This window comes from Microcaecilia unicolor, chromosome 2, assembly GCF_901765095.1.
Source record: "Microcaecilia unicolor chromosome 2, aMicUni1.1, whole genome shotgun sequence".
Taxonomy (NCBI): domain Eukaryota; kingdom Metazoa; phylum Chordata; class Amphibia; order Gymnophiona; family Siphonopidae; genus Microcaecilia; species Microcaecilia unicolor.
The window spans coordinates 19,628,521-19,651,461 of record NC_044032.1 but is presented as its reverse complement, the minus strand read 5'-3'; the positions used below and the strand labels follow the sequence as shown (position 1 = coordinate 19,651,461).

The 22,941-nt window shown below is 43.9% G+C and overlaps 1 protein-coding gene across 2 annotated transcripts in view; it reads left to right on the top strand.

The window, feature by feature from the left end:
* DNAJB5 (DnaJ heat shock protein family (Hsp40) member B5) overlaps window positions 1-22,422 on the top strand; it is a 56,203-nt gene extending 33,781 nt beyond the window's left edge. For both annotated transcript variants that reach the window (XM_030192832.1, XM_030192831.1), the window contains exons 3-4: window positions 1,089-1,690; window positions 20,994-22,422. In XM_030192832.1, the coding sequence (XP_030048692.1) occupies window positions 1,089-1,690; window positions 20,994-21,227 (836 nt within the window). In that variant the 3' untranslated portion in view covers window positions 21,228-22,422. The remainder of the gene's footprint in view (window positions 1-1,088; window positions 1,691-20,993) is intronic.
* The last annotated feature ends 519 nt before the right edge of the window (window positions 22,423-22,941 follow it).

Below are 22,941 nucleotides of genomic sequence, written 5' to 3'. Positions count from 1 at the left end.
GGGGTTGCTCAAGCACCCACAAAGCTGGTTCCTATTTTGTATTTTTTTTTTTATTTGTACCCCGCGCTTTCCCACTCATGGCAGGCTCAATGCGGCTTACATATTATATACAGGTACTTATTTGTACCTGGGGCAATGGAGGGTTAAGTGACTTGCCCAGAGTCACAAGGAGCTGCCTGTGCCTGAAGTGGGAATCGAACTCAGTTCCCCAGGACCAGAGTCCACCACCCTAACCACTAGGCCGCTCCTCCTTTAGGCTCTCGTGAAGCAAGTTGAAAAAAATCCATTGATGTTCCTGTTAAAGTTGATGTTTATGATCACTCCCTCGCAGTTATAAAGGAATACAATCCAATATAAACAACGCAAGTGATCCTCACTCAATGTGCCACTAGTGGAGCTTCTTCCCATTGTGATTGTAAGCTGCTTCAATGCTCATTCATTTGTATTCCATAAGCTGTCAAGGTCTGACCTACATAGATATAATCACAAGGGCAAAGAATACAGTAGACCATAAACTGGTTACTCATGGTGCAATGTCTTAGTCTGTATATTTTATACCATCAGTTGAAATCTCAAACTCTGTGATGTTTAAGGTGATCTCACAAGTCGGACAACTTCTGCATTGGTCATGTCCCCGCTTCACCTCCTCGTCAACAGTTTCATTTGTAGAGGCTAAACACTGGTAATTCTGAAGGACACAACATTTCCTTCAAGTTCATTCCTCTACTAAACGCAACTCATAATGATCTATTCTGAAATGCTGGATGTATAAAATGAATATTCCAATATATACATAAAAGTTTTACAGTATAATTGGTACAAGATGATGGTTTAAGCACACAACTTATCGCTTGTTCTGATGCAGCTGTTGTCTCTTGGCTGAAGGAGCAGACCGCTATTATTATAAAGCAGGAACTTAAGTGGGTGAATTTGATGCATGCATATAAATTATTAGAATACCTGGCAGCCTCTATACTTTTTGCGAAGCTTGTCATGATGTTTTGGAAGGAGTGATTGGAAGAGAAGTTAATGTTTTGAAGAGTTCTGGGAGAGAAGTTGTATATAATCATTTTGCTTTTTTGTTCCAGGTTTGAAAACTGGTGGTGGATCCTCTGGGAACTCCGGCAGCACATTCCACTACACCTTCCATGGAGATCCCCATGCCACTTTTGCTTCGTTCTTTGGGGGCTCCAACCCATTTGACATATTTTTTGGGTCCAGCCGCACTCGCATGTCCAATGGATTTGATCATGAAGACATGGACATTGATGAAGATGATGATGATCCTTTCAGTGCCTTTGGCCGCTTTGGCTTCAATGGAGTGAATGGTCTCCATCGGAGGCACCCTGAGCAGATCCACTCACGCAAAAAGGTCCAAGATCCACCAGTTATCCACGAACTCAAAGTATCGCTAGAGGAAATCTACCATGGGTGCACAAAACGAATGAAGATCACCAGGCGCCGGCTGAACCCAGATGGACGCACAATTCGGACGGAGGATAAGATATTGAACATTGTAATTAAAAAGGGTTGGAAAGAAGGCACCAAAATCACGTTCCCCAAGGAAGGGGACGCAACCCCGGACAACATCCCCGCCGACATTGTTTTTGTTCTAAAGGACAAGCAGCATGTACACTTCAAGAGAGATGGCACCAATGTCGTGTATGCAGCCAAGATCAGCCTTAAAGAGGTAGGTTGAGTTTTCTTTGTGCTCAGTGCATGCAGTAGTGGGATAGATATAGTGCCCTCTGCTGGTGTGATTGGCTTTCTTTGATTCCTCACATTTCAGAGGAACTGTTCTCTTCACAAATGTCATCTTGCTATTTTGCACAAGACTCTTCACAGAGGGTACCAATGTAATAAAGTTTGCACATAGCTTAGCTCAGCTTTTGCACACAATTTTCAGTGCTATCTTGAGCAAACTGTGTTAAAATGAGTTTTGTATGTGACCTAAGTATCACTTTGACATCAGCATACAATTAATTTTAATTCTATACGTATATAAACATCCCCTTACTGGGACAGCCTGAAGATCCATCAAACCTTGTATCCTCACATTGAGCCTGCAAATAGGTGGGAAAATGTGGGGTACAAATGCAACAAATAAATACGGATAAGCTGTTTTGGGGATCTAAGGTAAAACAAATTTTTCCTAACTTATCAAGAGCAATTCAAATAGCAACAGGAGGCCTTGCATCCTAGAGCTCAGTCACTGGGACTTAGAAGTCCTTTTACTAAGGCGTGCTAATGGATTTAGCGCAGGCTAAATGCTAAGATGCCCATAGGAACGTAATGTGCGTCTTATAGTCTGAAAAATACGGTAAATAAAGGCAGTTAAAAAAAGACAGGTGAGAAGGAGGTGTGCTAGACTGTAGCGGTGGAATGGAAAACATGGAGCTGTATTGAGCAAGCTTTGCAGTAAAATCAGGAAGTATTTCGCTTATTTTCTGGAACCTCTGGAGATTTTAGATGCATACTTTAAAATACTTAAGTATTTCTAAAGAGTATAGATTGATGAAGCTTTTTGAACTGATCCCCAGGGATGCAAACAGCGGCACAATTCTTATCCACGTTTGTGCCATCTACTTTGAGGTTCCTTTATTGATTTTTAAGACTAGTCTTCTTGAATGTGGTAGATATAATGTTATGTTAGTGTATTTAAATAAATTCAAAAATCAGTCAAAAATGGAACCAACCAGTCTCAACAATTAGTGTCCAAACCGTCGGTGGAGGTGCTCCGTGTTTAGTTCCATGAACAAAGTAGGGTAGCTAATGGGTTAATTAGCACCTGCTGGAGGTTTGAATATATGGAAAGATCCATAACCTCTTAAAATATACTGCAGATGTAACGTTAGTTGATCTTTCTTCAGCAAGGAACCTCAGGGACAGCTTCTGAGCAGATACCCCCTCCTGGATCCAAAATCTGCTGTGAGCCGAGCTTCAGTTCTTTTGTTTAACATGGCCCGTTTCCTCTTCCCCTGCCAGTACCCCACTGTTAGTACATGAGTCCCATTTTCCTCTCCCCTATAGTACATTGTCTTTAGCTTGTGTGCTGTTCCTCCCTCTGCAAGCGTATATACCTCTGTTTTACATACATCCCTGTTCACCAGCTCTCATTGGTTTTCCCTATCAGGGCCTAACTTCTAGGACTAATATTTCAAGAGCCTTCACATTAGAAAGAGGAAGCAGATGACTGAAGAGATTAGAAGGGAGCAGAGACTGAAGGTTCATGAAACTCTTAAAGAAAAACAAAAGGGTTGGATCTAGCCCTCCCACCGTTCTTTTCCCTAGTCCCTTCTGTAGCTTTCTCGGTGGCTGCTTGTGTGGTGCACACCTGAAGGTTATTTAAGGTGATACCCAAGTCTAGTTAATGCTAGACTTTCAGAATTTGGAATAAGCAAGCCCGCATGTAGACTGAACATGTTTCCATATGCACAGGATCTAATCGTTAATTCTGATGCTCTTGGTATAGTTTCTTATCAAATGAAAAGAAATTAATTACGTCCAACTAGAAAACGCAACAGACTTAAATGATGAAATCTGGGAGCTTTTCTTGATTTTTGCATGACAGCCTCTAGGTTCCTAGTCTTAGGTGTCGGCAGTCTTCCTTGTTCATCTTTCCATGTCATGTACTTGAAGAGATCATTTGGTATGCACAGCTTGGATTTGCCCTTCAGCCTCTTTTCCCGTTTCATTCCAATGGACTTTGGGCTGGAAAAATGCAAAAACTCTACAAGCTTTCTAAAATGGTGCACTACGCATGTTCAAGATTTCTGACTCAGTATGGCTATTTTTATGTTCTTATGACATCAACTTCTGAGGACCCTGGAGCTGTAGTAGATGCTGGGATGTATTAAAATAGCAGCATTCTTCCCATAAGAACACAAGAGTAGCCATATTGGGTCAGACCAATGGTCCATCTAGCCCAGTATCCTGTTTGGACCTGGCAGAAACCCAATTAGTAGCAATATTCCATTCTTCTACTCCTGTGGCAAGCAGTTGCTTCCCCATGTCTATCTCAATAGCAAACTATGAACTCTTCCTCCAGGAACTTGTCCAAAACATTTTTAAACCCAGATATACTAACCACTGTTGCCACATCCTCCGGCAAAAAGTTCCAAAACTTAACTCTTCGTTGAGTGACAAAAATATTTCCTCCTATGTATTTTTAAAGTATTTCCATGTAACTTCCTTGAGTGTCCCCTAATCTTTTGTACTTTTGGAACGAGTAAAAAATTGATTTACTTCTACTCATTCTACACCACTCAAGATTTTGTAGACCTCAATCATATCTCCCCCTCATCCATCTCTTTTCCAAGCTGAAGCGCCCAAACCTCTTTAGCCTTTCCTCATATGAGAGGATTTCCATCCCCTTTATCATTTTAGTCGCTCTTTTTTTTTTAACCTTTTCTACTTCCGCTATATCTTTTTTGAGATATGGCGACCAGAACTGAACACAATACTCAAGGTGGAGTCGCACCATGGAGCAATACAGAGGCATTATAGTATTTTCAGTCTTATTCACCATCCCTTTCCTAATGATTCCTAGCATCCTCTTTGCTTTTTTGGCCGCCGCCGCTGCACACTGAGCAGAAGATTTCAGCATATTATCTACAACGACACCTAGATCTTTAACTATGATTCAAATTATTCTTTCCAATGTGCATCACCTTGCATTTGTCCACATTAAATTTCATATGTCATTTGGATATCCAGTCTTCTAATTTCCTACTGTCTTCCTGCAATATTTCACAGTCCGCACAACCTTGAATAGTTTTGTGTCATCTGCAGATGTAATCACCTCACTCGTCGTTCCGATTTCCAGATGGTTTATAAATATGTTAAATAGCACCAGTCCCAGTGCTGATCTCTGCGGCACTCCACCACTGTTCACCTTCCTTCATTGAGCGAAATGACCATTTAACCCTACCCTCTGTTTTCTGTCCAATAACCAATTCCTAATCCACACCAGAACCTTGCCTCCTATCCCATGACTCTCTTTAATTTTCTCAGGAGTCTCTCATGAGGAACTTTTATAAAAAGCGTTCTGAAAATCTAGATATACCATGTCAATCTGCTCACCTTTATCCACATGTTTATTCAGGTTTGAGCATTGATAAAAATAATCAGGAAAGACTACTGTCCTGCCCAGTGCATGCAAAGGATTCTCCTGCCTGTATACTGGCATGGAGAGATCCTGCTGCTGACTTTTGAGCAAAGGTGAAGAGGGTGTCAATATGCATCCTCATCACTGCATTCTACCACAAGCAAGGAGATCAAGGCAGCTGCTGCCCCTCTTTCCAAACATCCCCATAGAGAAGACCACTTATCCTTTAGTAGGTCTGGGGCATCATACTGACCTTCAAGGGCCTGGAGTCCAACTACTAGTGCACCTCAAGTGACCCAGGAGGATATTGCCTGACTTCCTGTATTGTTGGTATCAACAGTCCTTGATGAGATTCTGAATAGCTGTCTAACAGGGATTGCTGCACCACTGCTAGGGGAGGCCTTGAGCCCATGTTGATGCCTGGAAGCATGGTACCTGCCACTCCATTATCCACTGTCAGTGCATTGGGGAAGGAAGTTTCACTGAGACACTGGTCTGTACTGAAATCTAGGCCCAAACAAATGACTTCTCATAGAGTCTGTAGGGTGTAAATAAATATTTATTTATTTACACCCTACAAGTCTGTATTTGCTAGCCAGGTTTATACTTGGACCTCTCCTATGAATTGTTTCTGAAATAGTCTAATCAGTCCTGGTTGCACCTACAAATCAGAAAACTACTCTGGTCAGGAGGAGTCTACTGGTCTCCTCTTGGACCCCTCTTACAGGAAAAGAGAGAGTCTCCAGAACCCAGGGCACAAATGCTAGATCTCCTCCAATTTCTCAGCCCCTTCCCCTCCCAAGAAACCATGACAGTGCCTCCCTCTCTGTGGAAACTATTAAAAAGAAGTCTGATTATACCACAGAACCACATACTCAATTTCAATTCATCTTAAGTAACGTTGACATGATATTGAGCTAATGAAAACCAATGCACACTGTTGGCTCCACCCTGATTGATGTGATCTTGCACCAACCCTTGTACATAACGTGAAGCTCTGGGTGAGACCAGATTTACTCTTACCTAATTTTAAACCCACATTAACTCCTATCTCGGTGTACTCTGATATTACTGCTAGGTCTATTGGCCAAGATCAAGAGTACTGTGAAATACAGGGTTTCAAGCTATGAGCCCAGGACTGTTGCTTCCTGGTCTTTTGGCTGAGACGGAAACTGTTGAGTAATGGAGGGTTAACGGTTAATGTCCTGCTCCCCAACCCTACTGGAAACACAATAATGTGATGATGTTGGCAGGAGAATTAAACCTTCATCTTGGAGAAAATCTCAGTTTATTTTGAGAATTTTCAGGTCTGCTTATGAGGTAAGAGAAAAGAGATTACATTTCCCAGAATGCCATGCAATTGATGTTTTAGGCTAGATAGACCGACAGCGGTAACCTGGAGAGGGAGAGCATTTTATGGCTTTTTTTTTTTTTTAAACCTTGTGTCTCGGATCTCTTCATCTTTAAAATGTAGTATAACCAATCTGACTGTAGTGATGGGAGTTCAGTGCCTCAAGGGAGCAACCAAACAGAACATCGTATTTCCAGATCAGCGTCAGAGGGGAGTCCAAGGGGTTAACATCTCCACCAGCCAATGACATGCCTCCGTTGTGCGATTCGGGTGCCAGGCTAGGAGCAAAGACACTTAAGGAGATTCATCTTGCTAATGTCTTATGATCTCTCTGCATCGTATTTTGGATGCTGCCATATAGAAGAGGCAACAGTGTACAAAATTAGATCCAAGGACATTGGAGATCCGGAGGAGGATTAGCTTAAAGGTAGAGGTTATGTTGGGGCTATATTTTATGCTTGGGTTTATTTAGTATATTCAGCTTATCTATATTTAGTTCATGTGGGTGCATGTGTATATTCTACTTCTGCAGAATCCGGTTCAGACTAGTGAGATATTGAAGAATTAGGTCTCCTATTTTCAAATGCCTCCGTGGTAAAGGATAGAGAACATAGCTCAGTACTAATGTATAAGTTCATTGACAAGACCCAGCTCTACCCAATTCTGTCTCTCCTCCCACACCAGAATAACTACAGCAAAATTGTTAGGGGGAGCCATGAAAATCTGTGCAGCTCTGCCTCTTGCCTGGCTCCCTTTACAACAGTGAGTAGAGAAGAAGGTCTGCCACATGGTTCCCTGAGACAGCCACCTGAGGAAAGAGAGCAGATGTGTGTGATTGCCATGGTGAAAACCAGATAAACAGGAGATGGGCAATGTGTGTAAGGAGAGCCAGTGAGAGACCAGCTTAGTAACAATGCTGTACAGGACGGTGTGGAGCAACCTGGATTCGATTCCCACGGCAGGTCTCCCACTCTCTGGGCCAACGAGTCCTAGGGGATGCTGTGGCGATAAGTATTCAGGCATGATATTATATGCCAATCACTGCTATACAGTAGCACTATAAAATTAAGTATTATTTATGTTGTCTAAAAAGAGGAATGATTCCATGGTAGCTGCAAATGAAGGCTTATGGCAGAGCCGGTGGGGGGAGGCGGGGATAGTGCTGGGCAGACTTATACGGTCTGTGCCAGAGCCAGTGGTGGGAGGTGGGGCTGGTGGTTGGGAGGCAGGGATAGTGCTGGGCAGACTTATACGGTCTGTGCCAGAGCCGGTGGTGGGAGGCGGGACTGGTGGTTGGGAGGCGGGGATAGTGCTGGGCAGACTTGTACGGTCTGTGCCAGAGCTGGTGGTTGGGAGGCGGGGCTGGTGGTTGGGGGAGGATAGAGCTGGGCAGACTTATACGGTCTGTGCCAGAGCCAGTGGTTGGGAGGCGGAGCTGGTGGTTGGGAGGCGGGGATAGAGCTGGGCAGACTTATACGGTCTGTGCCAGAGCCGGTGGTGGGAGGCGGGGCTGGTGGTTGGGAGGCGGGGATAGTGCTGGGCAGACTTATACGGTCTGTGCCAGAGCCAGTGGTGGGAGGCGGGGATAGTGCTGGGCAGACTTATACGGTCTGTACCAGAGCTGGTGGTGGGAGGCGGGGCTGATGGTTGGGAGGCGGGGATAGTGCTGGGCAGACTTATACGGTCTGTGCCCTGAACAGCACAGGTACAAATCAAAGTAGGGTATACACAAAAAGTAGCACATATGAGTTATCTTGTTGGGCAGACTGGATGGACCGTGCAGGTCTTTTTCTGCCGTCATCTACTATGTTACTATGAATCCCAGCCTTGGGTCTGATTGAGCTGTGAGGCCCACAGGAGCAGGAGCAAACCTGCCATGAAAAAAAAAAAAAAAAGAAAACAAAGTTAGAATGAATAATGCTTCCTAATTGAGAGCCTGATAGCAGGGTCATAGGGAGGGGGAATGAGAGTATGTGATGCCTACTTGATGAGAGCTAGATGGAAAGCATAATGAGAGAGGCCATGCCGTGGAGAATTTAAGTATAAACGGTTTTTATTGATGGTCAAACTTCAATTCAAACATAGTAAATGCTTACAGTGTATAACTTATCAATATTTCTATAACAGCAACTTATCTGACAGCATGTCTATCCCATCGCTTTTTTTAACATTTACCCCTTCCCCTCCCCCCCTCCCCCCCCCAAAAGAAAATGAAACATTACACTCTGGGTTAAAGCTTGCCGTGGAGAATTTAAAAGAAAACCATGTAGACCTCATCCCATTTCTAGAGTCCTGACTCAGGATATAACAAGGGAGAAGGAAGTACTGTCACTTACGGACATAAGTGTACACTAGAGGCTGACTGAAATTCGGGTTTGGGTTCCAGCTGACAATGCCTGAGCTGTTCAGACTTGCTCCTGCTTATGCTATTCCAAAATGGTAGCTGCAACCTCCTGCAGCAATCTCGCTAGGCTGCCGCGGGAAGTCCCAGCTGCCATTTTAGATTGTGGAGCCACCGGGGTGGGGGGGGAGGTAGGAGCAACATGGGATGCTCCTGCCTTGAAGAAGCCACTAGACCACCAGGGCCTTTAGAAGGGAGGGCAGGTGGAGTTGGTGGGGGAGGGGGAAAGAGACACAGTTTTTTCTTGGGATGGTGGGAGGCTGGTAGCGGCAGAAGGAGGTTGGCTTCTGTATTAGCAGTTGAAGCAGGAGTGGGAGCCGGGGCCATATTTTCAGTTCTGATCAAAACCAAGCAATGTGAGTGGCCTAGTGGTTAGGGTGGTGGACTTTGGTCCTGGGGAACTGAGGAACTGAGTTTGATTCCCACTTCAGGCACAGGCAGCTCCTTCTGACTCTGGGCAAGTCACTTAACACTCCATTGCCCCAGGTACAAATAAGTATCTGTATACAATATGTAAGCCGCACTGAGCCTGCCATGAGTGGGAAAGCGCAGGGTACAAATGTAACAAAAAATTTTAAAACATTCTGCTGCGGATTCTGTTTTGCTTGAAACTAAAACCACTGGTTTTGGTCAGCCTCTAGCGTACACTGATCTGCAAAAGTGGCAGTATTCTGTACGTTTGCATGCTATAGTTTTGACCTCTATGTACAGTGGTGGAAATAAGTATTTGATCCCTTGCTGATTTTGTAAGTTTGCCCACTGACAAAGACATGAGCAGCCCATAATTGAAGGGTAGGTTATTGGTAACAGTGAGAGATAGCACATCACAAATTAAATCCGGAAAATCACATTGTGGAAAGTATATGAATTTATTTGCATTCTGCAGAGGGAAATAAGTATTTGATCCCCCACCAACCAGTAAGAGATCTGGCCCCTACAGACCAGGTAGATGCTCCAAATCAACTTGTTACCTGCATGACAGACAGCTGTCGGCAGTGGTCACCTGTATGAAAGACACCTGTCCACAGACTCAGTGAATCAGTCAGACTCTAACCTCTACAAAATGGCCAAGAGCAAGGAGCTGTCTAAGGATGTCAGGGACAAGATCATACACCTGCACAAGGCTGGAATGGGCTACAAAACCATCAGTAAGACGCTGGGCGAGAAGGAGACAACTGTTGGTGCCATAGTAAGAAAATGGAAGAAGTACAAAATGACTGTCAATCGACAAAGATCTGGGGCTCCACGCAAAATCTCACCTCGTGGGGTATCCTTGATCATGAGGAAGGTTAGAAATCAGCCTACAACTACAAGGGGGGAACTTGTCAATGATCTCAAGGCAGCTGGGACCACTGTCACCACGAAAACCATTGGTAACACATTACGACATAACGGATTGCAATCCTGCAGTGCCCGCAAGGTCCCCCTGCTCCGGAAGGCACATGTGACGGCCCGTCTGAAGTTTGCCAGTGAACACCTGGATGATGCCGAGAGTGATTGGGAGAAGGTGCTGTGGTCAGATGAGACAAAAATTGAGCTCTTTGGCATGAACTTCGCCGTGTTTGGAGGAAGAGAAATGCTGCCTATGACCCAAAGAACACTGTCCCCACTGTCAAGCATGGAGGTGGAAATGTTATGTTTTGGGGGTGTTTCTCTGCTAAGGGCACAGGACTACTTCACCGCATCAATGGGAGAATGGATGGGGCCATGTACCGTACAATTCTGAGTGACAACCTCCTTCCCTCCGCCAGGGCCTTAAAAATGGGTCGTGGCTGGGTCTTCCAGCACGACAATGACCCAAAACATACAGCCAAGGCAACAAAGGAGTGGCTCAGGAAGAAGCACATTAGGGTCATGGAGTGGCCTAGCCAGTCACCAGACCTTAATCCCATTGAAAAACTTATGGAGGGAGCTGAAGCTGCGAGTTGCCAAGCGACAGCCCAGAACTCTTAATGATTTAGAGATGATCTGCAAAGAGGAGTGGACCAAAATTCCTCCTGACATGTGTGCAAACCTCATCATCAACTACAGAAGACGTCTGACCGCTGTGCTTGCCAACAAGGGTTTTGCCACCAAGTATTAGGTCTTGTTTGCCAGAGGGATTAAATACTTATTTCCCTCTGCAGAATGCAAATAAATTCATATACTTTCCACAATGTGATTTTCCGGATTTAATTTGTGATGTGCTATCTCTCACTGTTACCAATAACCTACCCTTCAATTATGGGCTGCTCATGTCTTTGTCAGTGGGCAAACTTACAAAATCAGCAAGGGATCAAATACTTATTTCCACCACTGTATTTACAAGAGAAAATAACTGTTGTTCATATTTTGGGGACTGGGAGTTGCAGCACCAGCATGCTACCTTATGTAAGACTTGGGGTTTCAAACCTTGCATTCAGCTTCTCAGGATGCCACAGTGAGGAAAACACAAATGAGGGCTCTTCTCACTGTGCCAGAAGAAGCCGAGAAGGAGGAGAAGGAAAACAGATCATGAAAAGTAGGTAATGAAACAAGGACAAAGGAGGGTAGACTTGGAAACATCAGGAAACAGTCCGTCAGAGAAAGGGTTATGGATTCACAAAAGGACCTCCTGCAGGAGCAGAGTTTAAGAAAGCACAGAGAATTGAAGGAGATTAATCCGCAAACGAACCTTTTCCGGAGGTGCGAAGGCGGTAGAACGAGAGGACATGAAATGAGATTGAAGGGGGGGCAGACTCAAGAAAAATGTCAGGAAGTATTTTTTTCACGGAGAGAGTAGTGGATGCTTGGAATGCCGTCCCGCGGGAGGTGGTGGAGAGGAAAACGGTAGCGGAATTCAAACACGCGTGGGATAAACATAAAGGAATCCTGTTCAGAAGGAATGGATCCTAAGGAGCTTAGCCGAGATTGGGTGGCAGAGCCGGTGGCGGGAGGCGGGGATAGTGCTGGGCAGACTTATACGGTCTGTGCCAGAGCCGGTGGTGGGAGGCGGGGCTGGTGGTTGGGAGGCGGGGATAGTGCTGGGCAGACTTATACGGTCTGTGCCCTGAAAATGACAGATACAAATCAAGGTAAGGTATACACAAAAAGTAGCACATATGAGTTTTATCTTGTTGGGCAGACTGGATGGACCGTACAGGTCTTTTTCTGCCGTCATTTCATTTACTATGAGATGAGGGTTAAAGCCTCTGATCAGCTGGGTTAGGAGGCAAATTGGGCAGACTCCATGAGCTGTCCAGTTCTTATCTTCAATCACAGTGTCTGTATTTCCCAGTTCCCTCCTCCGCAGTGCTTTTCCACCAGGCCTAATTTATGTATAGATTTGATTTCTTGCATTTTATAAATAAGCTTCAAAGTGAGTTACAATCAATAGCATATAAAGTGTAATTTAAAACGTGTCAAAATGCATAACATTAAAAACACAGAATAATCGTAGACCTGCACTCCTACCTCATTAATCTTAGCCAATCAGCAGATGCTCTTTGCTTCTCTACACTTAAGAGGTATTATGTAAGCAGCAAAAAAACAGTGAGGCTAAAGGGCAGAACAGTGCACAAGCAGTGAAAGGAAGATACAAAGTTGAGAAGAAATGGATTCCTTATTCAAAAGTGTAAAGTGCCGTATGTGTGTGCTTTGGGCCAGAGCAGTGAATTGCGACCTAGGCGATGTGCCAGTCCGCCTTGCTCCTTTGGAAGAGTTTGTTTCCTGTAATCTTTGAAAAGTAGCAATCAGCTGCTGAAAACGGGGAAATTTGAGAGGAGGAGAAAAAAATACAAGTTGGGGATCATTTTTATTCCCTATCCCCCACCCTTTCTCAAGCCTGTGGCTTTGATGTCTGTTCCCGGCATTAATAAACAGCCCTCTGAGTTTTATGGACAAAAGCAGGGTCCCCCTGCATTACTCAACTAATCATCATGTACACCAAGTATCACTCCCAGCTCGGCCCTGGGCTAGGGGTTGGAGGAGAGTGACCCCTGCCTGCTACCATCCAGGCTCCCCCCCCCCCCCCCCCCCACCCCAACACTTGTATCCAGTTCATCCCTGCTTTCTTATATAGTAACATAGTAGATGACAGCAGAAAAAGACCTGTACGGTCCATCCAGTCTGCCCAACAAGATAAACTCACATGTGCTACTTTTTGTGTATACCTTACCTTGATTTGTACCTGTCCTTTTCAGGGCACAGACCATATAAGTCTGCCCAGCACTATCCCCGCCTCCCAACCACCAGCTCTGGCACAGACCGTATAAGTCTGCCCAGCACTATCCCCGCCTCCCAACCACCAGCCCCGCCTCCCACCACCGGTTCTGGCACAGACCGTATAAGTCTGCCCAGCACTATCCCCGCCTCCCAACCACCAGCTCTGGCACAGACCGTATAAGTCTGCCCAGCACTATCCCCGCCTCCCAACCACCAGCCCCGCCTCCCACCACCGGTTCTGGCACAGACCGTATAAGTCTGCCCAGCACTATCCCCGCCTCCCAACCACCAGCCCCACCTCCCACCACCGGTTCTGGGGGAGTTGTACCTGTGACCAGAACCTCTTGAGCACCAAAATAAGCTAATTTTTCTCCTTCTGTGAGTACACAACTGTACCTTATAACTTAGCTTTATTTCATATGCTGCCCATCTTGCAGGTTCGTCTGTGTGTGCTTGCTGAGAGAGAAGTGGTTCTGAAACACATTTAAACTGAAGGACCAGTCGTGATGAAGGAGGGGGGCGAGATCTTTTTATTTTTAAAGCAGAGGCTTGTTTACATGTCATGGCATAATTGCCAGTAAACAACACAAAAAGATGTACACAGTCTTGTCTGTTTTTTTTTAGGAGCTTGTGGTTTTTGTCTTGTACTGTGAATCCTTTAAGGGATCACCCTTGCTTCTTATGACACCTTACTTTAATAAAAGCAGGAGACTACTTTTAGCAGGTAAAATAAACTCGCAGAAGTTCACAGATATCGTTTCTAATCCTTGCATGTGTTGTGGCACACATCATTGGGAACCTTCGCCTTTTAAGGGTGGAGATTTTCCAACAGGCTCCATGTCATAAGAAAATGGCGAATGTAGTTGCATGCAGGAGCTTGTGGTATGTTTAAACGATTTTTATTGGAATTTCAGCATTATACATCTGCTCAAAACATTGCATTGTATATATTCCACAAACAAACCATGCTGTGTGCAAACACTTAACATTAATCAGCATCCAGAAATATTTTTAAACATTTTCTCCCCTATCCCTCCGATAACCCTCCCTCCTCCCCCCGTCCCCCCAATAGCATTACTAGATCTCTTACCATAAACTAGCCAGAGTACTATAGTCTCACTCCCCTCTTCCCCTGTTACCAACTCCCCCCCCCCCCACCCCCCCATCTATGCCCCCTAGGGTCTAGACTCTGATGACCCCCCAGGGCGATGGATGAGAAGTGCAGGAGCTTGTGGTAAAGCAGGACAAATCTGTGCATGGAATTTGATGATAAGGACTGGATTAGCCTGTTCTTATGACTTTGAACCAGTTAGGACCCATGGCCTAAAAGCTGGGATAACATTTGGGAATATCAACTAGAGCAGGGGGTTTTCAACCCAGTCCTCGGGGCACACCCAGCCAGTCAGGTTTTTCAGTATAATGGGTAGAATGGTGGGGTAGCAATGTTAGTCCACTTTTAAGGGTAATAAATAGAAATAAATCAAAGCATAGAAAAGAAAATAAGATGAGACCTTTTTTTAGCGGACTAACTTAATTCATTTTTTGATTAGCTTTCAAAGGTAACCCTTCAGATCGGAAATAAGCAAATGTTGACAAATATCAGAATATATAAGTGAAAAACAAAAGCATTCCAATGACAGTCTCACAGGAAGTGGATGGGGTGGACATAGTGAATGTGGCAGTTTATCATGCAGTGTTGCCTGAGGTCCTTTTTCTTTACCTATAATTTAAAAAAACATTTTGGAGTAATAATGGAAATAGGATTTAATTGTACACCGTAAGTTCTTATATTATTTGAGTGGCATAAGAGGGTAAGACAAGGGAGATCCTGGAAGCCCAGGGCAGGCAGGCTGGGAGGGAAGGAGGGAGCGTGAAAGGAGATCCTGGATGGCTGTAGCAGGGAAGGGGGAGTGAGAGAGATGTTCCATCCGGAATCTCAAGAGACACTGAATGGAAGTAGGGATGGAAAGGGAGATGCAGAATGGAAGGGGGAAAGGAGAGGTACTGAATGGAAGAGGAAGGAGGAGAGACAGTGGATGGAAGGAAGAGAAGGGGAGATGCTGGAGGGAAGGGAATGAGAGAGCAAGAGATAGGAGATGCTGGATGGAAGGGGAAGGGAGAAAAGAGTGGAGACACTGGTTGGAATAGGGGGAGAGAGAGGGGATGGAATAGGGAGAAAGAAGATGGTAGGAGGAGAGGACAGTTAGTGAAAGTCTGGGGGATATAAGGAAGGGGAATAGGAGGGCCAGGTTGAGGGAAAGAGATGGAAACCTATAGGTAGATGCATTAAAAAGAGGGAAATTGAAGACTGGCTAGTAATAATGAAACCTGGACAGAGAGGCAGAAAAATAAATGGAAGAAACTGAAAGGAAAAGATTAATGCTGGATGAAATGACGGAAGTGAAGAGGACAGGAGGAGAGAGGAAAATGGCGAATGGATAAGGAACCTCTGGCAAGAGTTAAGAGAAGAGAGAGGAAAGCAGAAACCAGAAACTGAAATCAGCACGGTTAGAAAAATGATGACCAGATCACACAGGTAGAAAAAAAAGAATTTTAATTTAGGATAAAGTAGTGTCATAGCTGTGTGAAGGTTAATATATAAAAATAAAACACATATGTAGACAAAAATTAAACTGAACCCTTAAGCTCGGCACACAGTGCAACACCACAGAAAGAGAAACAGTATTGTCTGCCCCTCTGTACTGTGGAAAATATCAAAATAAAGGTGTAAATTTCAAAAACTGGCATATTACAAATTAAATATAAATTAGAAATGGAAAATAAGGTGGTAAGCTTTTTATTGGATGAAGTCAGTTCATCTTTCAGTTAGCTTTCAGAGGTCAAAACCACCTTCCTCTCGTTAGGACAGTATACCATATTTAGGGGTCCTTTTACTAAGATATTCTAATGATTAGCATGTGCTAAATGCAAAGAAGTCCATAGGTATAAAATGAGCTTCTTAGCATTTAGCATGCTAAATCCATTAGCACATCTTAGTAAAATAACCCCTTAATTTGAAACGTATTTGAAATAGGTCAGGTTTTGAAATTTACACCTACTGTCTTTATAGTTTGCACAGGATGAGGGGACACAGTACTGTTTGTCTGGTGTTGTGTGCAACGTCTGGATTTTTGGGAGTTCAGTTTAATTTTTGTCTGTGTATTTCTATTTTTAGTTTGTAAGTATAAATGCTTTGAAAATGAGCCCCAATGTAACCTATGGAACTTTACTACTTGCTACTACTTATCATTTCTATAGTGGTACTAGACGTCCGCAGCGCTGTACATTTGAACATGAAGAGACAGTCCCTGCGTGACAGAGCTTACAATTTAATCAGGACAGACAAACAGGACAAATAAGAGATAAGGGAATTACTAAGGTGGGGATGATAAAATAAGGGTTCTGAACAAGTGAACAAGGGTTAGGAGTTAAAAGCAGCATCAAAAAGGTGGGCTTTTAGCTTAGATTTGAATAAGTGAGTAATGTTTTAGGAGTTATAAAAGTAGCATAAAAAATGTTGGCTTTTAGCCTAGATTTGAAGACAGCCAGAGATGGAGCTTGACCTACCAGCTCAGCAAGATAAAAGGAACGGCGTCTAGAGTTAGCGGTGGAGGAGAAGGGTTCAGATAAGAGAAATTTACCCAGTGAACGGAGTTCCCGGGGAGGAATGTAAGGAGAGATGAGAGTAGAGAGGTACTGAGGAGCTGCAGAGTGAATGCACTTATAGGTCAATAAGAGGAGTTTGAACTGTATGCGGAAACGGATAGGGAGCCAGTGAAGTGACTTGAGGAGAGGGCTAATATGAGCATAACGACACTGGCGGAATATTAGTCGTGCAACAGAATATTGAACAGATTGAAGAGGAGAGAGATGGCTAAGTGGGAGACCTGTGAGAAGAAAGTTGCAATAGTCTAAGCGAGAGGTGATAAGAGCATGGATGAGGGTTCTGGTAGTGTGCTCAGAAAGGAAAGGGCGAATTTTGGTGATATTATAGAGAGAGAAACGACAGGTTTTAGCAGTCTGCTGAATATGTGCAGGGAAGGAGAGGGAGGAGTCGAAGATGACCCCAAGGTTACGAGCTGATGAGACAGTGAGGATGAGAGTGTTATCCACAGAAATAGAGAATGGGGGAAGAGGAGAGGTGGGTTTAGGGGGAAAGATAAGAAGCTCAGTCTTGGTCATGTTTAGTTTCAGATGGCGGTGAGACATCCAGGCAGCGATGTCAGGCAGTCAGGCTGATACTTTGGCCTGGATTTGTAAGTCTAAGTGCTTTGAAAATGAGCCCCCAGGTGTTCTGGATGTATAGAATCAATCTGCAGAATCAATCTGTGCTAATCCGACTTGTTTAGTTTTCCAATAGATGTATTGATGTTCTAGTGCCCACCACAATGTTTATGGTGCAGCTTTTTCTTAGGTAGGCCCTTCTTGTGTGACACTTAGAAATTAACATTTGTAAGGTTTTTTTAATTTAGAATGTGCCCGATACTTAATTTTGGATTTGAATTTAGATTACACCTTTCTCAGTAGTAGCATAAGGCAAAGTTACATTCAGGCACAGTAGATATTTCCATTTCCTGGAGGGCTTGCAGTCTACGTGTGTACCTGAGGCAATAAAGTTTTAAGTGACTTGTCCAAGAAATCAAAGAGCCACAGTTGGATACGAACCCTGATTCCACTGGTTGGCGGCCTACTGCTCTAACCATTAGGTACAGCTGATACAGATATTACAGTCAAAAATGTAGACACGGTTGGCTGCCGAACTGTTACACCAGTGCAGAAAGTGTCTACATTTTGATTGTAATAAAATTCAGAGCCATTCAAAGAATGAGTGTGCTGATGAAAGTTGTCTTACATATATGTCCCCTGATGAAGCCATAAGGCAAAACGGCATGGCCGCTGTAGGGATAAGTGATTAGAATAATCCATAACATTAGTCCTTGTGACAGTGTTTTGATAAGTTCCTTGCTTACAGTGTATATCACAAAAGTGAATCATACTACATAGTAACATAGTAGATGACGGCAGAAAAAGACCTGCACGGTCCATCCAGTCTGCCCAACAAGATAAACTCATATGTGTATACCTTACCTTGATTTGTACCTGCCTTTTTCAGGGCACAGACCGTACAAGTCTGCCCAGCAGTATTTCCCGCCTCCCAACCACCAGTCCCGCCTCCCATCACCGGCTCTGGCACAGACCGTATAAGTCTGCCCTCCACTATCCTCGCCTCCCAACCACCAACCTCTCTTCCCCCACCTGCTCCGCCACCCAATTCCGGCTAAGCTTCTGAGGATCCATTCCTGCTGCACAGGATTCCTTTATGCACATCCCACGCATGTTTGAATTCCTTTTTTTTTTTATAATTTATTTGTAATTTTAATGAATTTTACAAGATACACTTGTACAGAAAAGGAGTATTACCATACCATACAAGAAAATATTTTATAAAGAAAATCTATTAAATGATAATTACTGCTAAAGTCCACAATTATAGGCAGGGCACAATTCAAAAATTGGTTAACATAGGAAGAAATGAGTAGAACATGTTCCCACTTATCCTATCACGGAGTAGATACTAATGGAGGAAGCACAAGAGAGTTTACGGCTGGTTCTTGTCTGGAGTCCAGGAATTTTGCTAACTGATCACTCTCAAAGAAAACATATTTAATTGATTGAAATTTAACAACACATTTGCAAGGAAAATTAAGCCAGAAAATTCCCCCCTGTGACAATACACGATCACGAAGTTTCAAAAAAGACTGACATCTTTTCTGAGTTTGTCTAGCAATATCAGGAAATACTTTGACTTTGCAATTCAGAAAGACTTCATGTCTATGTTTACAGAAAGTTTTCAAGATCCAGTCCCGATCCGGCTGTAGAACAAAGTCTATAATTAATGTAGCAGGTTGTACTCCACATAGTTCATCTTCAATTGTTTGTGATAAATTCAAATTTAGCTCCTCAAATGGGGTTTCCATAGATGGTATTATGCGCTCACTTGGTTTCTTAACATAGGGAGCCAAATAATAAATCCTTGCTACAGGTGGAAACAATTGTTCAGTAATTTTTAATACTTCAGAAAGATATCTTTTGAATGTTATTAAAGGAGCCACTGCTGGAACTTTAGGAAAATTTATAAATCTCAGTGTTTTCATCCTTTGTAAATTTTCTAAAGTTTCTATTTTCCTCTGTAAGTATACATTTTATTTTATTAAAGTTATTTGACTCTCTTTAATTTGATTTGTTTCAAGTATAATTGTTTGTTCAAAAGTTTTAGATTGTTCCAACTGTTTTTCCAAGTCTGCTATTTTAGCTTGATTTGATTGAGTAACTTTAACATGTTTGAATTCCGTTACCGTTTTCATCTCCACCACCTCCCGCGGGAGGGCATTCCAAGCATCCACTACTCTCTCTGTGAAAAAATACTTATACATACTGAATAAGTATGAGATGTACATATGCAAATTAATATGCTAATATGTCAGAGCCCCCCACCCCAAATGGAACAGTCAAACTAGGCCTGTGTATTCAGTGTGCTTTTACAAACATGTCCCTGGGGTTTTTCATATGTTGGTATGTATTGACCTGATTGCTCAGTTAGCAGTTGCAGGTCAACCTCTCCGTACAAGCTTTAGGTATGTCAAGTCCGTCTTACTCCTCTTGTGAACACACCTCACAGATTTTTAGAAAAAAAGGTGCATACGTTTAACATGCTCTACCAGTACTAAGATCAGAGCAGCCTCTCCTTCAAGGTCACTTTGCCTATTTCTTGTGAGATCAATTGAGGGTAGGCGCTAGATGTTCGTTTCCCAGCTGTTAACACGGTGTTAACCAGATGTTTCACTCTTGCTGTTCAGTGCCACTTATGCTGACAGCCAAGAAAAATTGCATTCTATAATGCGAAAAGAAAATGGGATGCAGAAAAATAAGTTGTTGGGGGGGGGGGGGGGCTGATAGGGAGGTAGGATGTACCCTGTTTCCCCGAAAGTAAGACATCCCCCGAAAATAAGACCTAGTAGAGGTTTTCCTGAATTGGTAGATATAAGGCCTCCCCCGAAAGTAAGACCTAGCAAATTTTTGTTTGAAAGCAGGGCCTCCGAGAGCCGGACAAGGCCGCCCCCCCCCCCCCCCTCCACCCACCCTCCGTCGCTCCCGGAGCTAACCTTAAACGCCTCCTTTCACCTTCGCAGCAAGCAGCAGCAGGGCAGACCTATCCTTCCTTCCGTGCCCTGCCCTCGCGGACGTTACGTCAGGCGAGGGCGGGACACGGAAGGAAGGAGTGGCCTGCCCTGCTGCTGCTTGCTGCAAAGGTGAAAGGAGGCGTTTAAGGTTAGTTCCGGTAGGGCGGGCGGGCCAACCCCGATGTTTCCCCGAAAAATAAGACAGCCCCTGAAAATAAGACCTAGCGCATTTTTGGGAGCAAAAATTAATATAAGACAGTGTCTTATTTTCGGGGAAACACGGTACTGCAAAAGTGTAAATTTATGTTCCTTAAATTTAAAAAAACTTGGTTGTCACTGTGTTCCACCTCTGCTTAGAATAATTCCCATCCCTGTTTTTGTGTTTTTAACTTGTATGTCTGTGAACTTGCTTCTTTGATTCAAAACTTTAAGGGGTGTCTCCTCTGATCCTCTTCCTCCCATTCTGTGGCATCTGTATTATCTGTGTTCCAAGAGTGGAGTGGAGGAGTGGCCTAATAGTGCACAGGCTTTGATCCTGGCTACGTGGGTTCGATTCCCAATGTAGCTCCTTGTGACCTTGGGCAAGTCACTTAACCCTCCATTGCACCAGGTACAAAAACTTGGATTGTGAGCCCTCTAGGGACAGAGAAAGTACCTCCGTATAATGTGTACAGCACTGTGAACGTCTAGTAGCGCTATAGAAATAATTAGTAGTAGTAATAGTAGTCTTGAGAGGGAATACTGACCACTGTCTCTTTGCTTCTTCCTCAGGCCTTGTGCGGCTGTACTGTGAACATTCCCACCATTGATGGCCGCGTCATCCCTTTACCGTGCAGCGACGTCATCAAGCCGGGCACCGTCAAGAGACTGCGAGGGGAGGGGCTGCCCTTCCCCAAGGTCCCCAGCCAGCGGGGAGACCTCATCGTGGAGTTCCAGGTGCGGTTTCCCGAGCGAATACCTCTACAGAGCCGCGAAGTCCTCAAACAGCATATCCCCTGCTCCTAGGATTCCTCCCACCTCTCTGCCAGAAGCAATATTTCCTGTCTGCCACCAGACGCACCATAACACCGGCCTCTGCGCTGTCACACGAGACTGTTGCGCTTTATTTGCCGAAAATGAGAGAAGTGCTTTCCCTTTTTCACTGATATTTGGTCCCTTCCTTGAAAGACACGCACCACTTACTTGGTCTGTTCCAAATCCGGTGTCTAAATGCGTGCTTATTTCTATGGGACAGCTCTGCTTTGACTTCTGCTCGGTTTTTAATCAGACAGCTGTAGTGTGGACTTGCAGGAACTGCAGGACATCAGGCCTCCACTGGTTTGAGTACACTTTTTGTGTTTAATCACTTCAGAGTTTGGATTTAATCCATACATGCAGATGTATGTCTGTGTATATATGCATATATGTGGCAGATACTTTGCTACTCATGTCAGTTCCTGGGGTTTGTTTGTTTTTTTTTGAGCATTGAATTAACTTATATAGACAGATTATCCAGTGGATTTGTGACACTGATTTGTAAATATAATTTATGAGAATGGTCCAGTGTGCAGTTTTTATGAGCAGGAGAGAGTTGCATATTGTCTGCCCTCTGCTCCAGGACTGCTGGAGCTGAGTCCTTTCAGTTCATCTAAGTGAAAACAAACGTAGCTGCTTTTTGTAGTGTGTCTCTGCGGCACCGAGGCAGATAGCAAGGGCTCCCGCACTCTTTCCTTGAGCTACTAAGAACAGTTAAAGGTTGAATGTAAAGCTTCTTAAAGGCATTTTGCCCTCCTGTCTAGGTTAGTGCCCTATAAGTTGGCAGGCTTTTGACAAGAAACCAGGATCATAGCAGACAGAAGCATTGTCCTTCCTCACCCCTCACTCGTTTACCCTGTTAATCCCAGGTCTGCTGTACAGAGCCCCTTTTCTAACCTATGCATTGACCTCCAGCCCCATTTCTGTGTTTCTGTGCTAACACTGGTGTGTCTACCTAGATACAATGGTGCTACCACTGTCCACCGGGGTTTTATTCCCAGGTTGGAGTGTCCAGGTGTTGGCTGACCAGAGAGTTGTTTTGGCATTGACTCTAAAGGACATGTCGGATCCATTACTGTACAGGTGTGAGAGAGGGAAACTGATGAAGGCCCAACCCATTGATTTTCTGAGATGAACAGGGGTTTTTTTTTCCAGCTCCCCCCCCCCCCCCTCCAAAAAAAAAAAAGTGGAAATGAACCAACGACAAAGTTTACTTGATCCAACAAGTTGAAGGTTAGATAGGCACATCCACTGTGAATTGGTTGACTATGCGTCCAGTAGATATGGGAGAACATGATGTGATAATCTTGTCCACTTTCTGCTCACATGTCAAAGAGGCAGATTGAAAGTGTTTTCCAAGTAGGAAGCAGAGAGTCGTTTGCTTTTGTTAAATATAATTAATCATGATAATTTAATCCCATAAACAAAAAAACAAAAAAAACAATCAGAAAACAAAACCACAGTTTATATGTAAAACACAAGAATATAAAAGAGGCATAAAACCAACTTCACAGAAGGGACTGTTTGTGCCACTTGTTCAGATTTTAACGTATGTATCATTTAAGTCCAGTAAGTTCTTCTTTTAAGAACACGACTTTCTTACATAGAAAAGACCCAGTCACAAGGAATCCCACCACCTTAAGTATAAATACTGTGCATAATAGTCAAACCAACACAAAGAAGGTCCAAGTCTCCCGCAAAAAAA